Raw genomic sequence first — 25,823 nt, 5'->3', positions numbered from 1 at the left:
TCCAGAATATAAGACTAACATGTAAGGATTTTCTTTCATTAACATTCGGTGAAAGTGCATAGCTTCTTTGTCACTTTCAAAAGATAGTCTTAATATGACGGTGTACAATTTTTAACTCTTTTTATTATCTCATTTTTACTAAAAATTAATAAATATTATTTATATATTAATTTATATTTCACATAAAAAATATTAAATCGAAATAAAATTTTAATATTATAATGTTGCATCCGCCTCTGAATTCTACCCTACAATTAATAGGTATGCTCTATGTCAAGACTCGAAATTACTTATAAATGAGCATATATTATCAATATAAATAAATTTTGACCCATAATGGATAGATTTTTTTAAAATAAATAAAATTATCTAACTGATAAACTTTACTTGATAATATAAAATTTAGTGGATATTAATTAAGTTTCTATTTAAATGCTTATTGAGGAGGACTCCTTTTATTATATATTAGCAAAAACATTTGCAAGCTTCTAGAAATTTATGTGATTATTCCTTTACCCCTATAGGGTGATTTAATCAGATAGTAGGTTAGTTATTATCTTTTGTCATTTTTCCAAGAGTATGAGTTCTACTTATATTAATATTGATAAATAATAAAATAATATACCTCGTTGTCTTTTTTTTTATTTAAAATTTTTGCAATCCGATGTCTGTACTCACATTAGAGTCCAATTAAATCTGAATATGCTCTGAAACGTTTCACATTGGAGGTAAAGCGTTCCCTAACAAAATAATTTCATATCCAAGAGTGACTCAATTAAGAATAAATGAGACTTACCACTCTACCACAACACTCATCGGTAAAATAAGTTTGTCTTACATAGTCATATTGTTATTTACTCCTATAAGATAATTATAAATAAATTTTATTATAATAATTAACTGATAAATATGTTAACCGACAACAATATCAATAATTCAGTGTACATAACTTTAAGAATCAATTACTGTAATTAATATCAATTATATAAAAAATAATTTAATTATTAAAATATTTTTAAAATTTTTATTATAATAATTAACTGATAAATATGTTAACCGACAACAATAACAATAATTCAGTGTACATAACTTTAAGAATCAATTACTGTAATTAATATCAATTATATAAAAAATAATTTAATTATTAAAATATTTTTAAAATTTTTATTATAATAATTAACTGATAAATATGTTAACCGACAACAATAACAATAATTCAGTGTACATAACTTTAAGAATCAATTACTGTAATTAATATCAATTATATAAAAAATAATTTAATTATTAAAATATTTTTAAAATTTTTATTATAATAATTAACTGATAAATATGTTAACCGACAACAATAACAATAATTCAGTGTACATAACTTTAAGAATCAATTACTGTAATTAATATCAATTATATAAAAAATAATTTAATTATTAAAATATTTTTAAAATTTTTATTATAATAATTAACTGATAAATATGTTAACCGACAACAATAACAATAATTCAGTGTACATAACTTTAAGAATCAATTACTGTAATTAATATCAATTATATAAAAAATAATTTAATTATTAAAATATTTTTAAAATTTTTATTATAATAATTAACTGATAAATATGTTAACCGACAACAATAACAATAATTCAGTGTACATAACTTTAAGAATCAATTACTGTAATTAATATCAATTATATAAAAAATAATTTAATTATTAAAATATTTTTTTTATATCGTCCATACATATAATTAATTATTTTCTTTGGTCAAACTAATTAAGGCTGCACTTCGTTTTCTTGCACATTTAGCAATCTCGCTGCGCTTCAACAATCTTGCGTAGAAAAATTTGACACAATTGATTTGACACTTCTTCTTTATGGAAGAAACATTTTTTGGATTCAAATCCATAAAATTAAAAGTGGGACCAGAAAGTTACGTTGTATTTAATCGAATTCAATAATTTTAATCTATGTCCTATGAATCGTTCTTTTTATGTTATGTTGATCTTGACTTGGGATTAGCTTTTTAGGAAGCTCGCACTAACAACATGAATATCGTGTCGACGGTGAAAATCTTTCTATTTCTTAAACAAAGATTTGATCGAATACCATAATTTAGTTTATCAAAAATGTTATTTATATTAACGAAGTCATTAAATACATGCATATGTTATTCATATGTAATATCACTATCCTAAAATTGAAAATTTATAAAATTCAAATCCCCACTCTATGTATTTGGTATCATTATTTCATCAGACTTATGTATTTGGTATCATTATTTCATCAGACTTTGAATTTCTTGATGATGACTAAGGAACCACTGCCTCTTATCTTTAGCACGTGACAATTATCAAAGGCGGGATTAAAATTTAGGAACATGTTCGATCAAATTCAATAATCTTAATCTTAACTTTTATACTTATATTAAAAACTCTATCAACTAAGTACAAAAATCAACTTCAAAACTCAATTACTCAAAAATTGATATACAACATAATTATTCTAAAATCTAAAATTCATAAAATTTAAATTCCGATTCCATTTAAGTTTACTCATTTCATGGGACTTTTGAAATTTCTTGACGATGGCTAATGAATCATTGCCACTTATCTTCAGCACGTGAAAATTATCAAAGGTGGGATTAGAAATTTACGTATGTACGTATTCGATCAAATTCAATAATATTAATCGAAATTTCATATTTATATTAAAAATTTAAAACTCAATCAAATAAGTATACTTTAGAACTCAATTATTCAAAAAATGATATTATACTGTTATTTTAAAATTCAAAACTCATAAGATTTAAATCTCGACTCGATTTTAGTTTAAATCATTTCATGGGACTTTGAATTTCTTGACGATGGCTAAGGAGCTATTGCCACTTGTCTCAAGAACATGAAAATTAGTACAAATTTGACATCAAAATTTGGCCAAGGTGTAGTCTTGTCTTTCTCATAGGGTTCACACACGACCTACACATCATCCTATAAACTATTTTTTTTAATATATATTTCAATTAATGAAAAAGGCACCAGCCATGTTCAATAGTATGTCATTTATTCTTTTATAAAATAAAAAAATATTTAAAAAATAGGATGGGATTGGATCAACTCTGAAAAAGAGGTGAAAAATATCTTGGACAATAAAAATTGTCATATTTATCCACCATCTTTATAAAAATTCCCAAGTGGGACAAAGGCATACTTAATTGGCTCTTAAATTAATACCAATACATTTTTAATATTTGAAAACTTTCTAACTTTGAAGTTCATATTTTACTCTTTGATGATATATACCCTAATAATTATTATGGATGTCATGCACGATTCATTCAAATAAGTACCAACGATTATAACAACACTCTTTTAAAAAAAAAGTTTAAAATAAAAAAAAATTGTGGTAGGAGAAAGATAAATGGAGTGGGGATTAGGAGGAGAATCGAACACTCACTAATAATTAAGATCGAAAGTTCGAGTAGCCAATCAATTAAGTTATTAAGATTCTCATTATAATAATACTTTTAGAACTTATCATAAATATTTCTTTTAAAGAAGCAAGGGATTATCGTCCTAGAATTAAAATTTTATAATTATCTCTACTTTCTAGGCAAATCACTATATATCTTTTTTAAAAAGAGCAGAAATTAGTGACCGACAAAATATTACATTAAAATTTGTTATTAATCTTATTTTAGCCATGAATTAACGATAAATCATCACAAACACTAACTTTGTTAGTTAATTACGAGTTACTTAGTGATGATTAACGATTTCACTCCTAGTTAATTTTAATTTATTTATTTTTTGGCGTGGGGTAGGGGGTAGGAGGGGGACACCACTATTTCTCTGTCCTCATCCAATAGTGGGGGTCTCTATATAAATAATCAAAGCTACTCAACAACTTTGAGAGTCTCTTGACAACCCAAAAAAACACCAAAAATCAAAAGATGTCAAGCAACTCAAGCCCACTAGAGATAGACACTTCATTTTCACATTCCAATTTGTTGTTTTTCCAAGATCAATCACCATGGAGTAGTAATGATCTTTTCTTCAATGATCCATTTGTTGATATTGATGAATATCCACCAATAATTATACCATGTAATCATCAAGATATAGTTGTAGAATCCTCAAACACTACTACAACAACATCAAAAGCAAGTAGCCAAAATAGTCATCATGATCAAGAAGAGGTAACATCACAAGAGAAAAAACAAGAAGATGATCAACAAAAACATTATATTGGAGTTAGAAAAAGGCCATGGGGTAAATATGCATCAGAAATTAGGGATTCAACGCGTAATGGAGTTAGGGTTTGGCTAGGAACATTTGATACTGCTGAAGAAGCTGCTTTAGCTTATGATCAAGCCGCATTATCAATGAGGGGTCCTTGGTCTCTTCTCAATTTTCCAATTGAAGATGTCAAAAAATCACTTGAAAAAATTGAGTATTCTTGTAAAGATGGATTATCTCCAGCTGCTGTTTTAAAAGCTACTCATAAAACTAGAAGAGTCAAACACAAGAGAAGTAGTAAAAAGAAGAACAATCAAAATTTAGAAAATGTTTTTGTTTTTGAAGACTTGGGAGTGGAATTATTAGAAGAGCTTTTAATGACTTCATCATAGAAATTACTATAGTCTTCGTGTCCAAAATACTGAGTTCAGTTTTCGTGGGAGATAATAATCAGGATCACGATGTACGAGTTTGTAAAAATTCCTCTCTCTTTTTTTTTTTTTAAAAAAAAAATTCTGGATTTCTTGAAGAATTTAGAGTTTAGTTTCAAGAAGAGCTTTTGATGAGTTGAAATAATGTTTCAGACTTGTTTGGTACATATAAATTTGTCTTTTTATTTAATTTTTATTCACTTTCTTTGCTGTTGTTATAAATTATAAATAAATAAACACAAATGTTCACCAGGAGATTCCCCTCTTCTTCAATTGGAATTTTGATTTAAAAAAATACCCCATATCATTTTTCAGTTTTTGTCAACATTCTCCCATCTAGGTGTATAGATTGAGGGGTCATTTTTTCGTTTGTTATGTCGGGGGAGTGGGGGAGGAGGGAGGGTTATCGCTTTAAAAACTATAATATATTTTCGATAAGTGGCTGAGTGTGAAAAGATAAAATATAAGCAGACCTTAATCTTGCCTACATTTGTGAGTAGAAAAAAATTATATTTAATAGATACATTGTTCATATGCAAGATAAGTTATTCAACGTAGAATTTCAAGAAAAATATTATAACATACTACTATAAAATAAATGAAGGAACAAAAAATAAAACATGTATGCTAAAGAATAAGAATTGCGATTATTAATTAAATACTATACTACTGGTAAGACGGAGAGTAAATGGGACTAGCACAATATTTTTCTCACCAAAAGTGTGACAAGACTCGATTTCTTATTAATTTTCTATTCTAATCTTCAATTTTCAGTATCTTTTTATATATAATTATATCTTCAATAGGCTAAAGTTATAAATACCATATTCTATCTAATAATTACCTCCACTGTTTTTTCCCAATCTACCTCTGCCTGCCGACCTCAATATATAAAATTCGAGAATTTATCATTTATAAAAAGTAAAATGCTAGCTTAGACTTTATCTTTAGCCTTTGATTTGATAGTCCTTGTACTTCATTTGAAATTCATTTAGAGTATTATTATGATCCAAATCGAATATGCCACATCTATCTATTGTTGAGATAATTTGTCCCCTTTAAAATTTGTAGTATTAAATATAATTATAATATTTTTTTAATAGCTATAGCCTATAAGAGTAGTGTGAATAAAAATGAAATAGAAAATTAAGTTAAAAGGATTTCTATATTAAAAAATAATAATTAGGAAGTACTATTATTGTCCCTTTCCTTTTCAATACTGTTTTTCTCTCTGAGATTAGTTGTCACTTCTCACGAATGGAAAAGTCCCAATCTTGAATTTATATAAGTGAATATTATATATTATATATTATATATTATATATCGAAGATGGCTTCCATCACGACGAAGAAGAATAATTAAAGAATAAACCAACTTTATACATCCAATCTCATTTGGCATGTATATCAAAATTACGTCTAGACCCTTGAAATTGTTATCTTAAAACTATATAATATATATAAAATTAATATAAGGCCAAGATGAGGTTGGGCTAGCCCCTGCGGCCTGTCCTACCTGAAATGCGATAATAATCGACTATCTGATAATTTTTTAGTCTAATTTTTTATTTTCATATCTTTCTATCTAGAGTTATAATATTCACAGTAAATTGTAGTTTTTTTCCCGACCAATTCTTTTTGGATCAACTTTGAGCTCAATTAACTTTTACTATAATCAATCTCTCACGCCTCCTTAATAAAAATAACTATTAGTAAAAATGTAAATTAAACTTTGAAAAAAGAAAAGGTATAAATTAGAAAATTTGATGATTTTTAAATATTAAATGCTAGCTTAGACTTTTTCTTTAGCCTTTAATTCTATAGTTCTTGTACTTCATTTGAAATTCATTTGTTAGAGTATTATTATGATTCAAATCGAATATGCCACGTCTACCTATGGTTGATTGACCCCCTCCCCCGCACACCCCACCACCCCTTAATTATGAGATATTTCATTTACATAACATATATTTTATTAGGCGCATAATTTTAGAAAGAGTTTTTATCACATTTCAGCCACTTTAATTTATTTTTCATGTTTTGATTTGACACGAACTTCAGATTTTATTTTATTTTAATTTTGTGATTAGATAGGTAGAATGTATCAAAATGCATTTTAATCTTGTGATTTTAAACATGTGAAAAGTTAAAATTTAAAATATACCCAAAAAAGATATGTTTTTAAACCAATTTTTTTTTAAAAATAAACTAACAAATTGAAACGAAAATGAATAATATTTTTATAACTATAAGAGCATATATAATAATGTCGTACAAATTAAATATAGTAAATAATGTTATTGTTTCTTTCCTTTTCAATATTGATTTTCTTTCTAAGATTAGTTGCCACCTGTCGCATGGGGAAAATTCAAAATCTTGAATTTACATTTATCGTGACTATAATTAAAGAATAAACCACCTTTACGCACCCAATCTCATTTGGCATGTATCAAAATTATTACGTTTAGGACTTGTTATTTTAAGTATGTAATGAACTAATAATAATGTTCACATCAATTTGTGTGCATCACAAATTTTTAATTGTTGAGTATGAATTTGATACCTTTTTTGATAGAGTCAAAAATATAAAAAAGATATGTTAATAGTGAGATTCAAACTCACCTTAACAACCATAAAAGAGCCTTAAACACCATTCAAGAACCAATGGACAAGTCAGATTATTTGTTCACTGGGTGCTCTATGTTAATTTTATACAAATACCTTTTCATTTCTATATCAATATATATATATATATATATATATATATATATCTAATTATTGAACTTTCTTTTGCCAATTTCCATAATAATAAAATTATATATAAAAAAAGAAATATGTGAGATTTATGCCTCAAAAATTTATGAGACTAATGGTTCATGTTTCAAAACTTACGTTTCACTCTGTATTGTATTAAAAGTCTCATCTCGCTCCCTCCACCTTTTAAATCAATTGTTATAACTATTCATTATCATTAATTAAGAGTTCGATTCAAGTCCTTAGAATAAAATCAAATTTAATAATAAATATTTTATCTCAAATGGAAATTGTCTGACACAAATCCAAATACTTACTCTTTTGAATGATAAGATCTTGTTTCTTTCCAACAAACATTTCACTTTCACCTCTATGATAAAATAAATTAATTTCAAAGAAGAATAATGACACTTGATGAAGAAATGAATATTCAATTTCAAAAAACAAAAAAATCGACATCGACTTTTCTATAGAGACAAATGAATAAGTTATTAAACAAAGAACTCTATCTATTTCATATTTAAATATTTAAATAAAAAATATACAAAAGATATTGTAAATTATTACTATTTGGTCAAGTGCCTATACTTAATTATTTAATTAATAATGTAATTATCTCAAGAATAATGTAAGTTGGTCTCCTTGTGATGAGGTAGAGACAATAAAATGGGATTGTAGGTGTAAAGATTGTTTATTATAATATAATGTTTGTTATTAATATTACTACTATTTTCATAGTGATGATGGAGGCCATCTTCAAGATTTTATGACTTTTACCCTATGTGACAAGTGACAGCTAATATGCTATCTAAATGGGAATCAGAATTGAAAATGAAAGGGTCAATAATAATAATTAGTAAATATCATTTCGATCAAATTTATGTGATATAATTTGATTTTTTATAAAATTTTAAAATAAAAAAAAAATCATAGTATTCATGTCATTATAAATTTCTCATTAAGTGTAGTATAAAAAAAAATTAAAATGAATTTTTTTAAATACTAAAATATATTATTCTCTTTTTGAATGGACTAATTAAAAAATAATGTCTCATAAACTAAATCGGATGAGATATTTTCTTTGCCATTTATAGGATTTTTTTGTCCTCTTTTGAGAAAGATCAGTATTTTTTTTAAATTTAATTTTTTCTTAATTTCGAACCTCATTTTATTCTTCGTGATGATATACTTTTATAAATATAAGAATAACTTGATATATTCAACGAACGCTTTAAAAATAGGAGCGGATCCACGTAGAGTCTTCCGGGTGTTCGAGCACCCATTAATGTCACCTTGAAATATATATATATATATATATATATATATATATTTCAAGGTGACATTAATGGGTGCTCGAACACCCGGAAGACTCTACGTGGATCCGCTCCTATTTTTAAAGCGTTCGTTGAATATATCAAGTTATTCTTATATTTATAAAAGTATATCATCACGAAGAATAAAATGAGGTTCGAAATTAAGAAAAAATTAAATTTAAAAAAAATACTGATCTTTCTCAAAAGAGGACAAAAAAATCCTATAAATGGCAAAGAAAATATCTCATCCGATTTAGTTTATGAGACATTATTTTTTAATTAGTCCATTCAAAAAGAGAATAATATATTTTAGTATTTAAAAAAATTCATTTTAATTTTTTTTTATACTACACTTAATGAGAAATTTATAATGACATGAATACTATGATTTTTTTTTTATTTTAAAATTTTATAAAAAATCAAATTATATCACATAAATTTGATCGAAATGATATTTACTAATTATTATTATTGACCCTTTCATTTTCAATTCTGATTCCCATTTAGATAGCATATTAGCTGTCACTTGTCACATAGGGTAAAAGTCATAAAATCTTGAAGATGGCCTCCATCATCACTATGAAAATAGTAGTAATATTAATAACAAACATTATATTATAATAAACAATCTTTACACCTACAATCCCATTTTATTGTCTCTACCTCATCACAAGGAGACCAACTTACATTATTCTTGAGATAATTACATTATTAATTAAATAATTAAGTATAGGCACTTGACCAAATAGTAATAATTTACAATATCTTTTGTATATTTTTTATTTAAATATTTAAATATGAAATAGATAGAGTTCTTTGTTTAATAACTTATTCATTTGTCTCTATAGAAAAGTCGATGTCGATTTTTTTGTTTTTTGAAATTGAATATTCATTTCTTCATCAAGTGTCATTATTCTTCTTTGAAATTAATTTATTTTATCATAGAGGTGAAAGTGAAATGTTTGTTGGAAAGAAACAAGATCTTATCATTCAAAAGAGTAAGTATTTGGATTTGTGTCAGACAATTTCCATTTGAGATAAAATATTTATTATTAAATTTGATTTTATTCTAAGGACTTGAATCGAACTCTTAATTAATGATAATGAATAGTTATAACAATTGATTTAAAAGGTGGAGGGAGCGAGATGAGACTTTTAATACAATACAGAGTGAAACGTAAGTTTTGAAACATGAACCATTAGTCTCATAAATTTTTGAGGCATAAATCTCACATATTTCTTTTTTTATATATAATTTTATTATTATGGAAATTGGCAAAAGAAAGTTCAATAATTCTGCAAATAATCCAAATAAATCACCAATGATATAAAATAAATTATTGTAATTTTCATTTGATAAAGATTACAACACAAAAAATGGTGATTGTTAAGATAATCTACAAAATAAAATCACCATTCACTCCATCATCGATCTCTAGATCTACTAATTTTTTCATCATCAAAATACATACACACATAATCATCAAAGAATACTATTTATGGCAATGTCATTTTTCTATGAAAGTTTCTTTCTTTCTTTATATATTTTATAAAAAATCACTATAACATAAAAATATGATACCATAAAAGTATAAACATCATTACATATAAAAACATGATTTATAGTAATTTATTTTTTTTAACTTACAAAAATAAAAATTGACGCCTGAGCCGTACTCTTTTACACTCAAAATTTACACCTCAAATTTTAAAATGTACGCCCTATGAATCTACACGTTTTATTTGTGTTCCAAAATGTTTATGGTACACCCCACCCCACTCTGAGACTCGCCTCATAAATGCTTTTCAAAGTACTACCTACAGCAAGGGATTGTAAATAGATAAGTGTAACTGAATTGGGTCAAATGGATAAAGTAATAAATTAAGATTATAAATAAAAAATATGTATCAAATCAATACCTAACAATCAAGTCAAAATCCAGAAACTTATATTTTTCAGTCTTCTTGGACTTAACTTTTAGGGCCTGTTTGGAAGGATACCTGGTAATTGGATTTGGTGTAATTGGTGTAATTACACTGTCTTATCCTGTTCGGAAGAACAAATAATTACTTGCTCAGCAGGTAATTAGTGTAATTGGCAGGGGGTAATTACACTCTGCAATTCACAGGCAGAGGCTGTGAATTGCTGATAATTACATGGTGTAATTACCATCTTATTACTTTTTAATTTCTATTTTAATTTTTTTGTTTTAATTTTTTTTACTTCTATTATTTTAAGTTCTTTTTTTAATTTTATTATTCTAAAAATTTGTAAAAGTTTATTTTTTATTTTTTATTATTATATTTCATTTTCTTCTTATTCTCAACCTTACTTTACATGATTCTATGTAATTTTTTCGTATTATCTATTTCTTTATGTCATGCTTATTTTCTCATTAGCATAATTTTATTATATTCTAATTTTTAAATTAAAATAGAATTTATTGTTAAGTAAGTTATAGACTTACGTTTTCTTTATTAAGAAAAACTAAAACTAAATCATATTTATTGCTATGTTGAAATTTGTTATAAGAGTATTATGTTAAAATTTTTGTTTTGAATTTATAACTTATGTTATATTTTCAGTTTTCATTTGTTTTAGTAATATTGAATCTACATTGCACGTCATTTTTTAATTAGAGTTGATAAATTATATTTTTGTCAAACATTTAATAATTTATGACATTTTATTTATATACTATTCTTTTTATCAAACATGCATTTTACGATGTTCGTAGAAACTTCATACTTTTAGTTGTTACGATCAATTCAATTGAAATATATTAATTTGAAAAAATATAAATCAATTATTATTTTTTTCATAATATTAGTTACAGAAAATATGTTTATTAATTAATATATTTTCAAAAAAGAATATATATCTTAAATATTTAATTTAATGTCATTTATAAAGTTTCTTATTTGTCTAGTATAAATTTTAAATAATTAATTTTTATTTTAAAAATTTATTATAATTTTATGATTGCAATTGTGCATCCAAACAGAACATGTGTAATTACACTGTGGCATCCAAACAGGACATGTGTAATTACACTGTGGCAACCAAATATGTCAGTGTAATTACTAGACAGTGTAATTACTAGGCTGGTAATTACTACCCTAGTAATTACACCAATTCCAATTACCAGGTGGCTTTCCAAACAGACCCTTAGTGAAATCTAGTAGGTTTTGTCAAAATTAGAACTTAGGGGTCGTTTGGTTTGATTACAAGTTATGATGAGATAAGTATGTTGAGATTATTTCTTATTGACCCTTTGGTTGGTTGCTTTCAATACAATATGCATTACATAAATTCTAAGAATAAGTTGTTTGTTTACGAAAATACCCTTCAATTTATTTAGTTTTTTTTTATATATATTTTCTTTTCAAGCAGTAGTTATTTATTCTTAAAAATAAAACTTTTGTCTTATTTAGCTTAAATATTTTTGTGTGTGCATTTTCATAATTGTACCAAATGTATTTAAGAATAAAATTTGCATCTATATTTGTTAAAGTAAAAAATGATTTATTATTTATGTTACTTCATTTAAACACGTAACATTCTTAAATTGTAAAATACTAAAGTTATCTTCATTTTTAAATTATCTTTCATGCTACTATTTCCTTCAAAATTTATGTGAACTAACAATAGAATTCTTCCCGAAATTAGCGTACATGAGATGAAAAGAAGATAAAAATAAAAAATACACAAAAGATCTAGCTAAAAAGAATACCAATATAAACTAATTTCATAGAAAACTGCACGGGAAGCTTGTATTCAGTACCGTAGCATTTTCGTTTTATCTCTCATTTTAATTGATATATAAAATATAAATTTTCAAGTGGCTAAAAGAATATACAATTTAAAATATGTAATTTGATAGTAAGAAAATTAAATTAAAATATAAATAAATATAAGAATTAGTTAAATAAATTCATAAATAAAATTATATTTATATAGTGTAATTTTTTTTTAAAATATGAAGAATTATTATAATAAAAATAAGGAGTAGTGAAGGTCATAACTATTATTATACATGATATTTAAAATAATATATGATTTTACATGGATATAAAAATAAATAAAATTATATTTAAGTAGTGTATTTTTTTTAAAAAATATGAAGAATTGTTATAATAAAAATAAGGAGTAGTGAAGGTCATAACTATTATTATACATGATATTTAAAATAATATATGATTTTACATAGATATAAAAAATGAGGTATAAAAAGAGTTTAAAGGGAGACTTTTGTCATTTTATCTATCTTATACCGGGATAAGTTATCCCGATATTACTATTCCACCTAAAGATAGGGATAACTTATCCCAAGACTAATTATTAATCCTGAGATAAGTTATCACATGATGTGCAACCAAACAAAGGATTAAAGGGTGCTCAAAATTTATCGGGAATTAACTCTCTTTATCCATCACTCCAAACGATCCCTTAAAGATACATTGCACATAGTTTAATTATTTTATTTGTTAAGGAAAGGTGGGGTCAATTTTAAATTATTTTGGAATTTTATAATGTCGGTTTAAAATCATAAATGTGAGTGAGATTGATAGTTTATTTTATGCCTAGTGCTTTGTCTATAGACTAGACACTAGGACAACCACGGTCAATTGTATACTCTCTCGATCTCAATTTATGTGATGTAATTTAATTAAGATAAAGTTCAAAGAATATAGATAACTTTGCAATGTTTTAAAATAAGCCCTAAAAAGAGTACATTTTTATAGACATTTTGTCAAATAAGTGGGATCGAATATGAGTAAGATATTGATAGTATTATTAAATATTTGACAAATAAAAAAATATGTCATCCTTTTTTTTTAAAAATAAAATAAAATAAGTCATATAAATTAAGACAGAAACCATATTATGCATTCCCTATTTGGAAAGTTTCTTCTAGTAGTACTTTTTGAATTTGAGATTCCTTTTGAAGATAGATCCATAATTATGGAGTATTTATAGATGTAGGCAAAAGTGAAATAGAAAAGTTGAAAAGAACTTTGACTTAATATTATTAGGGGCAGGGCAGGTGTCACGATCCAAAAATGGACGTGATGGCACTCATCTTAACCCACCAAGACAAGTCAGCCTAAAACTCAACTATTACAATAAAATACAGAATTTTTTTATAATAAACTCAAATATACCCCCAAAACCTGGTTGTCACGTGTACAAGCTTCTAAAGTATTACAATTGAATCAAAAGAAAAATACAAGTCTCATATGACATTGTTTCTAGAGTAGAACAAGATCATAAACAAGAGTAAGAAGGATCGCTGAGAAGACAAACAACTACCTCACAACTCTCCGAGAAGCCTTCGAAAAGAAGAGAATGACAAGTACCACAAAAATTCAGGCTCGTAACCTACAAAAATTTGTAGAAGCAAGGGGTGAGTACCAAACCACACGGTACTCAACAAGTAAACCTCTAAACACGAGCTAAGGGGATAGAATACAAGTACTCCTTACACCCCAACCGAACCTTCACAACAACAATTTGTTTAAAACCAGCCCAACCTAACAGTTCACAAATTTAACAAGCACATATCTCAACAATAACATTCTAACAATCATATGTTCTCAACAACAAGCTCAATATTTATCAATTACCATCTCCACAACTACAACCTGCTTAGTACCAGCCCAACATAACAGTTCACAGTTTACAAAGTACATAGCTCAACACAACACTCTAATAATTTCATATCCTCAACAACAACAATAGTTTCATATCCTCAACAACAACACTCTAACAATTGCATATCTTCAACAATAAGCCCAATATTCATCAGTCACAAGTTCCATAGAAAGGCACTCACAAGATCAGCAACACACAAGATCAGGTTCACCAATAATAAAGAAGTGCAATGCAATGTCAAGTATAGTGATTGCATGTCTTACCTAATGATACACACCCGCTGTCTCTCAGTCTGAGACCCATGGAGGACATATCTGTCCATGCATCCATCGCGGCGCGCGATACGACCCTCGATAATAGTAACCATCGCGGCGCGCGATAAGTCCTTCTAAATATAGTATCCGTCGCGGCGCGCAACACGTCCCTCAAAATATAGTATCCATCGCGGCACGCGATACGTCCCTTGAAATGGTACATCCTCTTTATTTTCTTATTCTTTTTCAATGCACATAACACTTGTCACAATCATGTCTCAGAACAATGCAAATGACATGTTCACACAAATAATGAAGAGATGACCATTTTCATAACATTGCACAATTAACAACAACACAATCAGGGTACAACATCAACAATGATTCAACAAGCCTTTCAAACAATTCTCAACACATCACACAAACAATTGATCACATTGCCTTTTATTATCCCTTTCTCATCATTAGAATTAATCAATGTGGACAAGTCAACCCATCACCAAGCCTCATTACCCTAAACACATATTACAAGGAAATACATGAATTCCATACACTTAACAAAGCTTTAGAAATCCACTTGCCTCAAATAATCGAACAATCACTCTGGAACTTGAGCCTTCCCTTTTCGTTGTACTTCCAATTCAAAGCAATCTATTCACATTAATAAGCACGATAAGATTTCGAAAGTAACAATACCATATTACTATAGGTCTAGCCTAGACCCAAAAATTCATCCGAATTTATAATCAAGTTCCTAAATCTTTATGTCAACTGTCAATTAACATGTCAACTCTCATATTTTCCAAGTTTCAAGCTTAGGGTTAAGTTTCAATTTCTCCAATATCATAAATCTAATGATATTCATATAATACCATACATTTAATATTTAATTACCTATCTCAATATGTTAAAACTTGAATTATAACCTGATAATCTATAAGAAAATCGTGAAACCCAACTAAACCCATTACTTATATTCTCACTTACGGGCCACTGACCATACCTGCACCTTATACTTCCATATCTTGATTTGAGTAATTAATGGAATCTATTTTCTTTGAATATAATATGTAAGTGTAAGGTATAAAAGCATAGATATATTTATATATTATATACAACAGTGATCTATTCAACACATCTATTATGGAAATTAACATCATTTTTGTACTAGAGTAGGAAGAGACAAGGAACATGGAGCCATAGTTAATTATTACCTGAACGTAAGGTAGTCGTTTCTACTCCGGCCGCCGCTTGCGCAGGTAAGTCCCGACTCTTTTTCTTTTCTTAAATTATGATCCAAAAATTTTCAAACCCTAATAATTTATTTTCCTGTATGATTAACTGGTATATGGTATTAAATAAATTATAAAGTTAACCCATTTAAGCATTAACTAAAATTAGTTATTTAATAATTAATCGTCAATTAATTAACTCTAGTTAAGTGAATTCAAAATTTCCAAAAATGACCTTCCGGATTATTACAGCAGGTAAAATCGAATTGAGTAAAAACAAAATATACTTGATTAAAAATATTTTATATATATCTACTTATTTATATTTTAAATTTTTTAGTAAAAATTCTTACTTCGCCACTAAATATTATCATAATATTCTTCTAAAAGATGATACATTTTTTCTTAATTTTCTTAAATTCTCCATTTAATTTAGGCTTCTTTAGTTGCAGGTCTTCTTTACGTATTGTAGAGTGGCAGAATTAGAAGTCATACAAAGAGAAATTATTTTAAAGAAAAATACTAATATAACATGATTTGCTAGGTTGTCGATTTACCCCTTATACTTTAATTTATAGAGGAATTTTCTAAATTCAAATAAGAGCTTTTTCTGCTCCGTCAATTGAGATTATTAGACTTGTGACCTAAATTAATTTTTGAAACTCTTTTATTTCACCATAAGTAATCTCCTTATTCTATATATTAATTAAAATTAAAAGGATATATGCTTATGGTGTCTGCCAAACAATTAAATTAGTACAAATGATTTATTTCACAGTGTAAAACACTTCTTTTTAAAATGAAGGGTATATTCGGTTAACTTCACTTATTTTAAGGACATATGTGAAATTGAACAAATATGCCTTTAAACAGTGACATGAACTGTTTGCACTTGTAACATTGTGTTACTGAAAAAAATATGTTTTTTTCAATATTTAAGATAGAAATTATTTTTCGTTGTGTATTTTTTTAATGAACTGATTCAATGAAAAGTGAATGAGAAAATTATATTTTATAGTATAAATTTCTCACTATTAATTTGAGAGAAAAAAAATCTTTGTTTCTAATAGTGTATTAATATTGTATAGAAATTCTGATTGATCAAATTCCACAACGTTAATTGGTCTCTTTCATTCCATCTCACATGCTTTTGCCTTTTCTACTTGGTGTGTTTATATAGTGCATGATGCAATTGATAACTCTTTCTCTATTTATCCACACACAGCTTGCAAATATATATTATATACAAAATTGTGTGACCATCATATCATATAAAAAATCTTATTAAATTGTTAAATAAAATCTATCCATTCATTTATTTATGTCTTCAATAACGGAAAAAGTTAAAATCTATCCTTAAAATATTTATTTTTTTAGAAGATATGTCCTTCGTTAAAGGTTTCATTATAGTATGTCATTTGGTTATTTTATTTCAGGATGAGCCGTCTTAGGATAATGAACCCACATTGAATGCATATGCGCGAGACACAGACCGGCAAGGGGTTCAATTAAATCAGTTTCATTGTAAAATTATATTATGCAAATAGGGTAAATAATTTTTAAATGATTATTTTGCATATATTTTGGGATTTAACTATTGTGGGATTGCTTGTAAGTAGGGCAAATACAAATCTTGCCAAGACACAAAATTAAATAATTGTTTCTATCTCAAAATTTATATTCCTTATCCCGTGAATCAAACGATTCCTAAGATCACTATCATCTTGCTGAAAGTATGTGGCAGCAAACACATCACAACAGTTAAACGTCAAAATGATGATGTGAACGGTTAGCTATTGTAATTTATAATTTTTTATGTTATTTTTAAATATATATAAATTTATTTTTAAAAAATTAAAAAATTTATATCTAAATTCATACGGAACATTGTTAATTTGATTCTAACATTTCGAATCAAGCCAAATAAATTAAAATATTGATAAACTTACATTTGTACGACCTAATTTGGCACATTATGTCTGATGAGGCAAAAATAAGTTTAATTAAGTTTAATGGATTTATATAAAGTTCTATTCTACGAAATGAATTTTACAGAATCTTGAATATATCATTTTTAATCTATATAGGTTGCTCAATCTTTCAAAAAGTAGATCGAACTCGTATCAAATTCTTAAAAAATATATAATTATTGAAGAAGTTGATATACACTTAATAATATTTTTAAATATACTCAATATAAATTTTAATTTAATTACTAAGTGTACGTTCGTAAAAGAAAATATACATTTTTTTTATTAGGAAAATAAGTGTGTTTCTTACTTATTTTTTTGTGTTTGGATAATAAGCAAAAAATTATTAGCTTAGAAGCATTTATATATAGTCTAGACAAATATAATGAGCGATTGATGAGGTGTGAGTTGGTGTGGATGGGATGAAGATGAAGTGTGTCGGAGGACACCAATATAAAATGTCAGTATATCACATGTGAAATTTATTTTTCCTACTTTCACTCAGAAAGTCATTTTACTTATTTATAAAAAAAACTTATTTTCTAGGAGAAAAAAATATTTATCAATTTTTTTATACTATCCCAAGCATAAGAAAATTAGAAAACATTGCCGATCACACCCTATATATATATGTATATGTTGGGTATGTAGCAAGAATAATAGGAAATGGAGGGAAGACGAAAAGAGAAGAACTTGAAAAATTGGGAACTTGAAGAGTTGAGAACTTGAAAAGTCCTCTTATGCTGTATTGAAAAGGCATTTGTCCCTCATCGATGGTGGAAAGAAAAATAGGAGAGTTTAAATATAGAAACATTCCTATTAATTGTTAAAAGGGTTGGAAAGAGGGAACCCCCTCGCGCCGTCGTCGCTCGCTTGGCTTTGGCTTGGGAAAATGATCGATCGAGAGATTATTTTTTTTGGACAAAGTTTATTTTAATTATTAATTAAATTAAATAGCCAACGTTTTAATTAGTTAATTAACCGAAGGAAATAACTAAATGCTTAATATAGTAAGGATGAAACAATTGATGTATTTAAAGCAATACAAAAATAGAAGTGGAAAAATCAATTGAATCTAAAGAATAAAAAATAGATTCGAAAGTGATAGGGGTGGAGAATACGAATCTCATTTTGCTGAGATATGTTTGGAATATGGTATTATCCATCAAACTACTGCACCCTATACACCACAGTCAAATGGTTTGGCTGAACGGAAGAACAGAACATTAAAGGAAATGATGAATGCCTTGATAATCAGTTCTGGTTCACCAAGAAATCTATGGGGGAGAAGCCATCCTTACGGCTAACAAGATACTCAATAGGGTACCCCCGTAGCAAAACGCAATCGATTCCATATGAGTTATGGAAAGAAAGGAAACCCAACTTGCAATATTTCAAAGTGTGGGGGTGTCTTGCCAAGGTTGAAGTTCCTTTACCCAAGAGGGTGAAAATTGGACCCAAAACAGTGGATTGTGTATTTATTGGATATGTTGTGAACAGTAAGGCCTGCCGGTTTTTGGTTCACGAATCTGATAATCCTGAAATCCATGTGAATACGGTAATTGAGTCAGATAACACTGAGTTCTTTGAACACATTTTTCCGTATAAAACTGAATGTGAGTCGACAAGTGAAAGATCTAAACGCCCATGGGAACAATCAAAGGAAAATGCACAACCTAATGAGGATCCTAGGCATAGTACTTGCCAACGTAAATCCATTTCTTTCGGATAAGATTTTGTGGCATTTTTGCTTGAAAATGAGCCTCCAACATTTAAAGCATCTATGTCGTCATCTGAGTCAATCTATTGGAAAGAAGCAGTCAATAGTGAGATCGAATCAATTTTAAGTAATCATACTTGGGAATTGGCTGATCTTCCTCTAGGAAATAAACCTTTAGGATCAAAGTGGATCTTTAAAAGAAAATGAAAGCCGATGGGATTATTGACTTGTAGTCAAAGGATATAGACAAAAGGAAGGTCTGGACTACTTTGATACATACTCTCCAGTAACAAGGATAACATCAATTAGGATGTTAATAGCACTGCGGCAGTGCATGATCTTAAAATCCACCAAATGGATGTAAAGACAACCTTCTTAAATAGAGAGTTGGAGGAAGAAATTTACATGGAACAACCTGAAGGGTTTGTGGTTCCTGGTAAAGAAGAGAAAGTGTGCAGACTTGTGAAGTCGCTTTATGGGCTCAAGCAAGCACCCAAACAATGGCATGCTAAATTTGACCAAACAATGTTGGCAAATGGATTCAAGATTAACGAATGTGATAAGTGTGTTTACATTAAAAACGTTCCGAATCATGAAGTCATTGTTTGTCTAGCATTATCTCAATCTCATTATATTGAAAGTGTATTGGATAAGTTCAAGTACTTGAATTTCAATATTGTCAAAACTTCAATTGATTTAAGCTTTACATTTCAAAAGAATGTAGGTGAAAGTGACTCTCAATTGGAATATGCCAGAGTGTTGGGAAGTTTGATGTATATTATGAATTGTACGCGACCAGATATATCAAGTGCTATTAGCAAACTGAGTCGGTTCACTAATAATTCGAATCAAACTCACTGGATGGCAATGAAACGTGTGTTGGGTTATTTGAAACATACACAACACTATGCTTTGTATTATAATAAGTATCCTGCCGTGATTGAAGAATATAGTGATGCAAATTGGATCACCGGGTCAAATGAAGTAAAATCCACAAGTGGTTATATGTTTACACTTGGTAGAGGAGCAGTCTCTTGGAAATCATCTAAACAGACATGTATCGCTCACTTCACAATGGAATCTGAATTCATTGCCTTAGATAAGGCCGGTGAAGAAGCTGAATGGCTTCGGAATTTCTTAGAGAATATTCCATTCTGGCCCAAACCTGTGGGACCTATTTGCATACATTGTGATAGTCAAGCAGCAATAGGTAAGGCAATGAGCGTTATGTATAACGGAAAGTTTCATCATATACGACGGAGACATAATACCTTACGACAACTTGTCTCTAGTGGAATTATCACAATTGACTATGTGAAGTCAAGCGATAATGTGTCAGATCCACTAACGAAAGGCCTAGTGAGAGAGGCAGTTGAAAGATCATCTAATGGAATGGGTTTACGGCTTAGGACAAGTCAACATGGCGGTAACTCTATCTAGCAGACTGGAGATCCCAAGAGCTAGATTCAAGGAGAAAAACAAAGTTGTGACTGACGGTTCGACATTATCAATCAACTCAATCCATTCTCATGATGAAGACAATATTCAGGAACAAGGTTAAGACTTTAAGGCTTGTTAATGAGTTAATAAAGCTTAAGTTTTAATGATTTGCTAAGTTTGGCAGATTTGACCAAATAGTGTATCTACGAGATGACACAGTTAGAAATCACCTATGTGAGTGTGAAGTGTAAGCCGCTTCAAAGAAAATTTTATGTCAAAAGCCTATTCTCTATACACTCATGAAACTAAGAGGTGTTCATGGATGAAACGAACACAACTGTAAGAACCATAAACGGTAAAGGGTTAATTGTATGACATATGGTTGTCTAGGTATACACCAAAGCTCGACGGTTCAAAGATATCGCATCTACCGATTGACCGAGTATATTCGACATATGTTCACTACGGAAAGTTCAAGGGGAAACCTACTTATCCAGATGTAATAAATTCTTGCTTGTAAAGTACACACTCGTCCGTGCATTCCTTATGTTATAACCATTCCCCATTAATGTGGGGGATTGTTGGGTATGTAGTAAGAGTAATGAGAAATAGAGGGAAGACGAAAAGAGAGGAACTTGAAAAGTTCGGAGCTTGAAGAGTTGAGAACTTGAAAAGTCCTTTTATGCTGTATTGAAAAGACATTTTTCCCTCATCGGTGGTGGAAAGAAAAATAGGAGAGTTTAAATATAGAAACACTCCTATTAATTGTTAAAAGGGTTGGAAAGAGGGACCCTCCTCGCGCCGTCGTCGCTCGCTCGGCTCGGCTTTGGCTTTGGCTTTGGAAAATGATCAATTGAGAGATTATTTTTTTTTGGACAAAGTTTGTTTTAATTGTTTTAGTTATTTATTTATTTAATTAATTAATTAAATTAAATGACCAACGTTTTAATTAGTTAATTAACCGAAGCGTTTCAATTAATTAGTTAATTAACCCGACCCGACTCGGATCCACGCACAACCCGTTTTATTTAAATCTTTCCCGTTTTGTTTGAATTTTTCGCCGTTGGAAATGATTGTGGATTCTGAAAGGATTACAACCTTTCGGAACCAGTTCCTCTTGCTTATAAATACATTGATTCTTCAGACTTATTCCTTACGATTTTTTTTTGATTTCTTCTTCTTCTTCTTCTGCACAAAATTTCTTCGTGTACTTTACTGCTGTTGAGTGGATCGCTGACACCAGAGTTTTGGGTATCAATACACTGGTGATTGAGATCATTCTATCCTGGGAGGACATATTCCAAATCAAACCTCGGATACTAGAGGGGGATAATTTCCTTTAGGGGACACTGTGCATTCAGTGGGCTTGATCTTTTCTGATTCTATTTTTTCCAGATTGTGGTACGTTTTTACAGATTTTAGTTTTGTCAATTAATTTCTGTTCATCTATTCTTACTGGTTTATTAAACTTTAGTTACTTCGTGTTTCTGCAAAGTTTATTGAAATCAGTAATTCTGATTTTTTAAACACAGATTAATAGCAATATATATATATATAAAGAAACATATACACTAAATTGAAAAAAATTAAAATGAACAAGAAGGAATATAACATTGAAAAACTAAATGAACAAACTTAACAAGATATGGAAATTGAGTAATCTAATTTGAATTAGAATACTCAGACAAGAGTTCATCCAATAGTTCACTTCCCAAATCTTCAAATATAAATACAATATTATTATTATTATTATTATTATTATCATTATTATTATTATTATTATTATTATTATTATTATTATTATTATTATTATTATTATTATTATTATTATTATTATTATTATTATTATTATTATTATTATTATTATTATTATTATTATTATTATTATTATTATTATTATTATTATTATTATTATTATTATTATTATTATTATTATTATTATTATTATTATTATTATTATTATTATTATTATTATTATTATTATTATTATTATTATTATTATTATTATTATTATTATTATTATTATTATTATTATTATTATTATTATTATTATTATTATTATTATTATTATTATTATTATTATTATTATTATTATTATTATTATTATTATTATTATTATTATTATTATTATTATTATTATTATTATTATTATTATTATTATTATTATTATTATTATTATTATTATTATTATTATTATTATTATTATTATTATTATTATTATTATTATTATTATTATTATTATTATTATTATTATTATTATTATTATTATTATTATTATTATTTTCTTCTCCATGATTTACCTTTTGTTTCTTTTTTCTTGAAATATTACTACTACTTCTCCTTTTGTGTTTCTCCTTTAAGGCTGCTGCTGGTGACAATCCATTCTTGAAGAAATTGCAATTTTCTGTTTCTTCTAACATTTTGCTTACTCTTTCAACTGGAAAATTTAGACAAGTTGTTGGACCTCTCATTGACAAAGCAACTTGATCATAAGCCAACGCGGCTTCTTCAGCGCTATTGAATGTTCCAAGCCAAACCCTAATTCCATTCCGAGTTGAATCCCTAATTTCAGCCGCAAATTTTCCCCATGGCCTTGCTCTAACACCTATATAGTGTTTCGTCTCCTTCTCAGGTCGTTCTGGATGGAAGTCATTTTCCTTATTAGAAGAATAAGTATCACTTGAGGAAGTATCTTCAAGTGATATTGATGATTCCACTGAATTTGAACTTTGTTTCTCGTCTTGAATCTTCAAAACCATTTTTTTTCTTTGATATTTTTCTTAATTTAGATATAAACAATAATGTATATTAAAGAATATATGAGTGGAAAAAACTATATATATGTGTTACCACCCTGAAGGGGAAGTCTACATTTTCAAAAGTTTATGAAATTAAGATGAAAATTATGTAATAATGGAAGAGGCAATTATTGGATTAAACAAGAGGAGCAAGTTGTGTTGTAAGTGGGCAAAAAGTACAATTATTATAATTATAGATTTGAAATGCTTTTAGGGGTATTGTTGTCCACAAGGACGATCATGAAAAAGATTTGCAATTGGTCCATTGGATTTAGTTGAATTATTTATATATATATATATTTGTACTCGAGCATACACCTTTTTTTGCAGATCAACAGTCCAACTTTAAAAAATATGAAATTGGAAATAATATAATATAGTGTAACTTTGTCAAAATATTTTGACTTAATTATCTATAATAGCATGAAAACAAAAGAATGATGCATACATTGTGGGGTGATAATTTTAATGGTTTAATCATATATATAGTTTTATATCCAACATAAATTTTTAAAGTAGAAATTCTAGAACAAATTCAATATTGATATTAAACTAGTTTGAAAACATTAACGGTTTGATTATGTTTGATAAAAGTAAAAGGCTATAGACATTAATGAAGTTTGTCTTAATGTTTATAGCATTGTTTAATTTGTAGGGTTTTCAAGAGGCGCTCCCTCTATGGTTTCCATCTTTATATCAGCGAAGATAAAAAATACAAGGTGATTATTTTCATCGGTTTTGTGCTTCTGGTCTTGGTGGATAGAATTACCTGCTTGATACTTATAGTGGCGGCTCTACACCTTTGAAAAAAAAAGCAACCGCCTTAGGCCTCATTGAGGGGCCTCATTTAAAAAAAAAATATATGTTATTTAAAAAAAAGTATCAAGTATTATTTGTAGAAAATATAAACTTTTCATAAAAGAGCAAAGAAGTAATAGAAGTTTGATAAATTATGAGTACTATGCCTCAAGAAAGATTAAATAATTGACTATAATATATTTCATAGAAAAATATATTCGAATTTAAGGCTTCCATTCGGATTTGGCTTTAGACCACCGATTTATTAGAGCCGCCCCTGGATACCTATCACTAGTGGGAGGTGACATGTATCCCGTAGAATTAGTCAAGGTATGTGAAAGTTGTCCTGGACACCACGGTCATTATATTAAAATAAATGTATTATCCTCACAACTAACATGAACTCACATTATTATTCATATATTTATCTTTTTCATTCCTCTTTCACTATTTTTATTCTCTTATTATTGAATTTTCTGAAGTCTCCCAAACTTCAAACCTAATTTTGCATTAATGTAATTAAAATTCATTATTCTCTGTTTATGAAAAGATCAAATTTACCTTTTGGTGTCTTCTTCAAATTTCAAGCACCGTGATAAGTATAAATTATTTCAATATCATTAATTATATTCACTTATCAAATTCAGTGCAACACTATTTCAATATCATTATATCAACTTATTGAGTTATATTTTATTATTCTAACTTTATATTATATTTTTCATTGAAAATTTACACTGTTTACATTCTTATTTCATAAAGTATGCGTACATCCCACCTTTACCAAATATCACTTATAGGAGTACATTGAGTAAATTATTAATTTATTATTGTTCTATTTTTATATGTCAATTAAGAAAAGAATAATTAAGATTTTTTATAAAATTTAACTTTAGGCCCAAATTTATTACCTTATGTCAATCGATTGGAAGTCAAAATATTATGAAATGTTTTTGAAAAACTAAAATCATACTTTCATGTGAAATTTGTGGATAGCACGTTCTACATTAAATAGAGGTATTTTAATATTTTAGGTAGAAAAGGAACAAGAAAATTGAGTTCTCAAAATGGAAAGTTTAGCAAAATAATAATATTATTACACGATCCTCAATATATAAGATCATTAATTAAGTAAATTCTTAAAAAGAGTAAAATTAATAAATAAATTGCTCCACCCAACTTATTAAATATGTGATAATGTTATATGTTGAAATTGTCTTATCATAATAAT

General features: G+C 27.6%; 2 protein-coding genes across 2 annotated transcripts; one reads left to right on the top strand and one right to left on the bottom strand.

Moving 5' to 3' along the window:
- The first annotated feature begins 3,902 nt into the window (after positions 1–3,902).
- On the top strand, positions 3,903–4,862 carry LOC102594619 (ethylene-responsive transcription factor 1B-like). The gene has a single exon (XM_006360316.2). The coding sequence runs from the start codon at positions 3,942–3,944 to the stop codon at positions 4,617–4,619; it is 678 nt and encodes a 225-aa protein (XP_006360378.1). The 5' UTR covers positions 3,903–3,941; the 3' UTR covers positions 4,620–4,862.
- An 18,401-nt stretch (positions 4,863–23,263) lies between these two features.
- LOC102601096 (ethylene-responsive transcription factor 1B-like) lies at positions 23,264–23,776 on the bottom strand (the record flags this gene model as incomplete). Its single annotated transcript, XM_015314787.1, has 1 exon — positions 23,264–23,776. A coding segment is annotated over exon 1 (492 nt), but the record flags the coding sequence as incomplete, so codon positions are not given.
- Between the last annotated feature and the right edge of the window lie 2,047 nt (positions 23,777–25,823).

This window comes from Solanum tuberosum, unplaced genomic scaffold, assembly GCF_000226075.1.
Source record: "Solanum tuberosum cultivar DM 1-3 516 R44 unplaced genomic scaffold, SolTub_3.0 scf00323, whole genome shotgun sequence".
Taxonomy (NCBI): domain Eukaryota; kingdom Viridiplantae; phylum Streptophyta; class Magnoliopsida; order Solanales; family Solanaceae; genus Solanum; species Solanum tuberosum.
The sequence above is the reverse complement of the archived record's forward strand: the minus strand, read 5'-3'. Positions and strand labels throughout refer to the sequence as shown.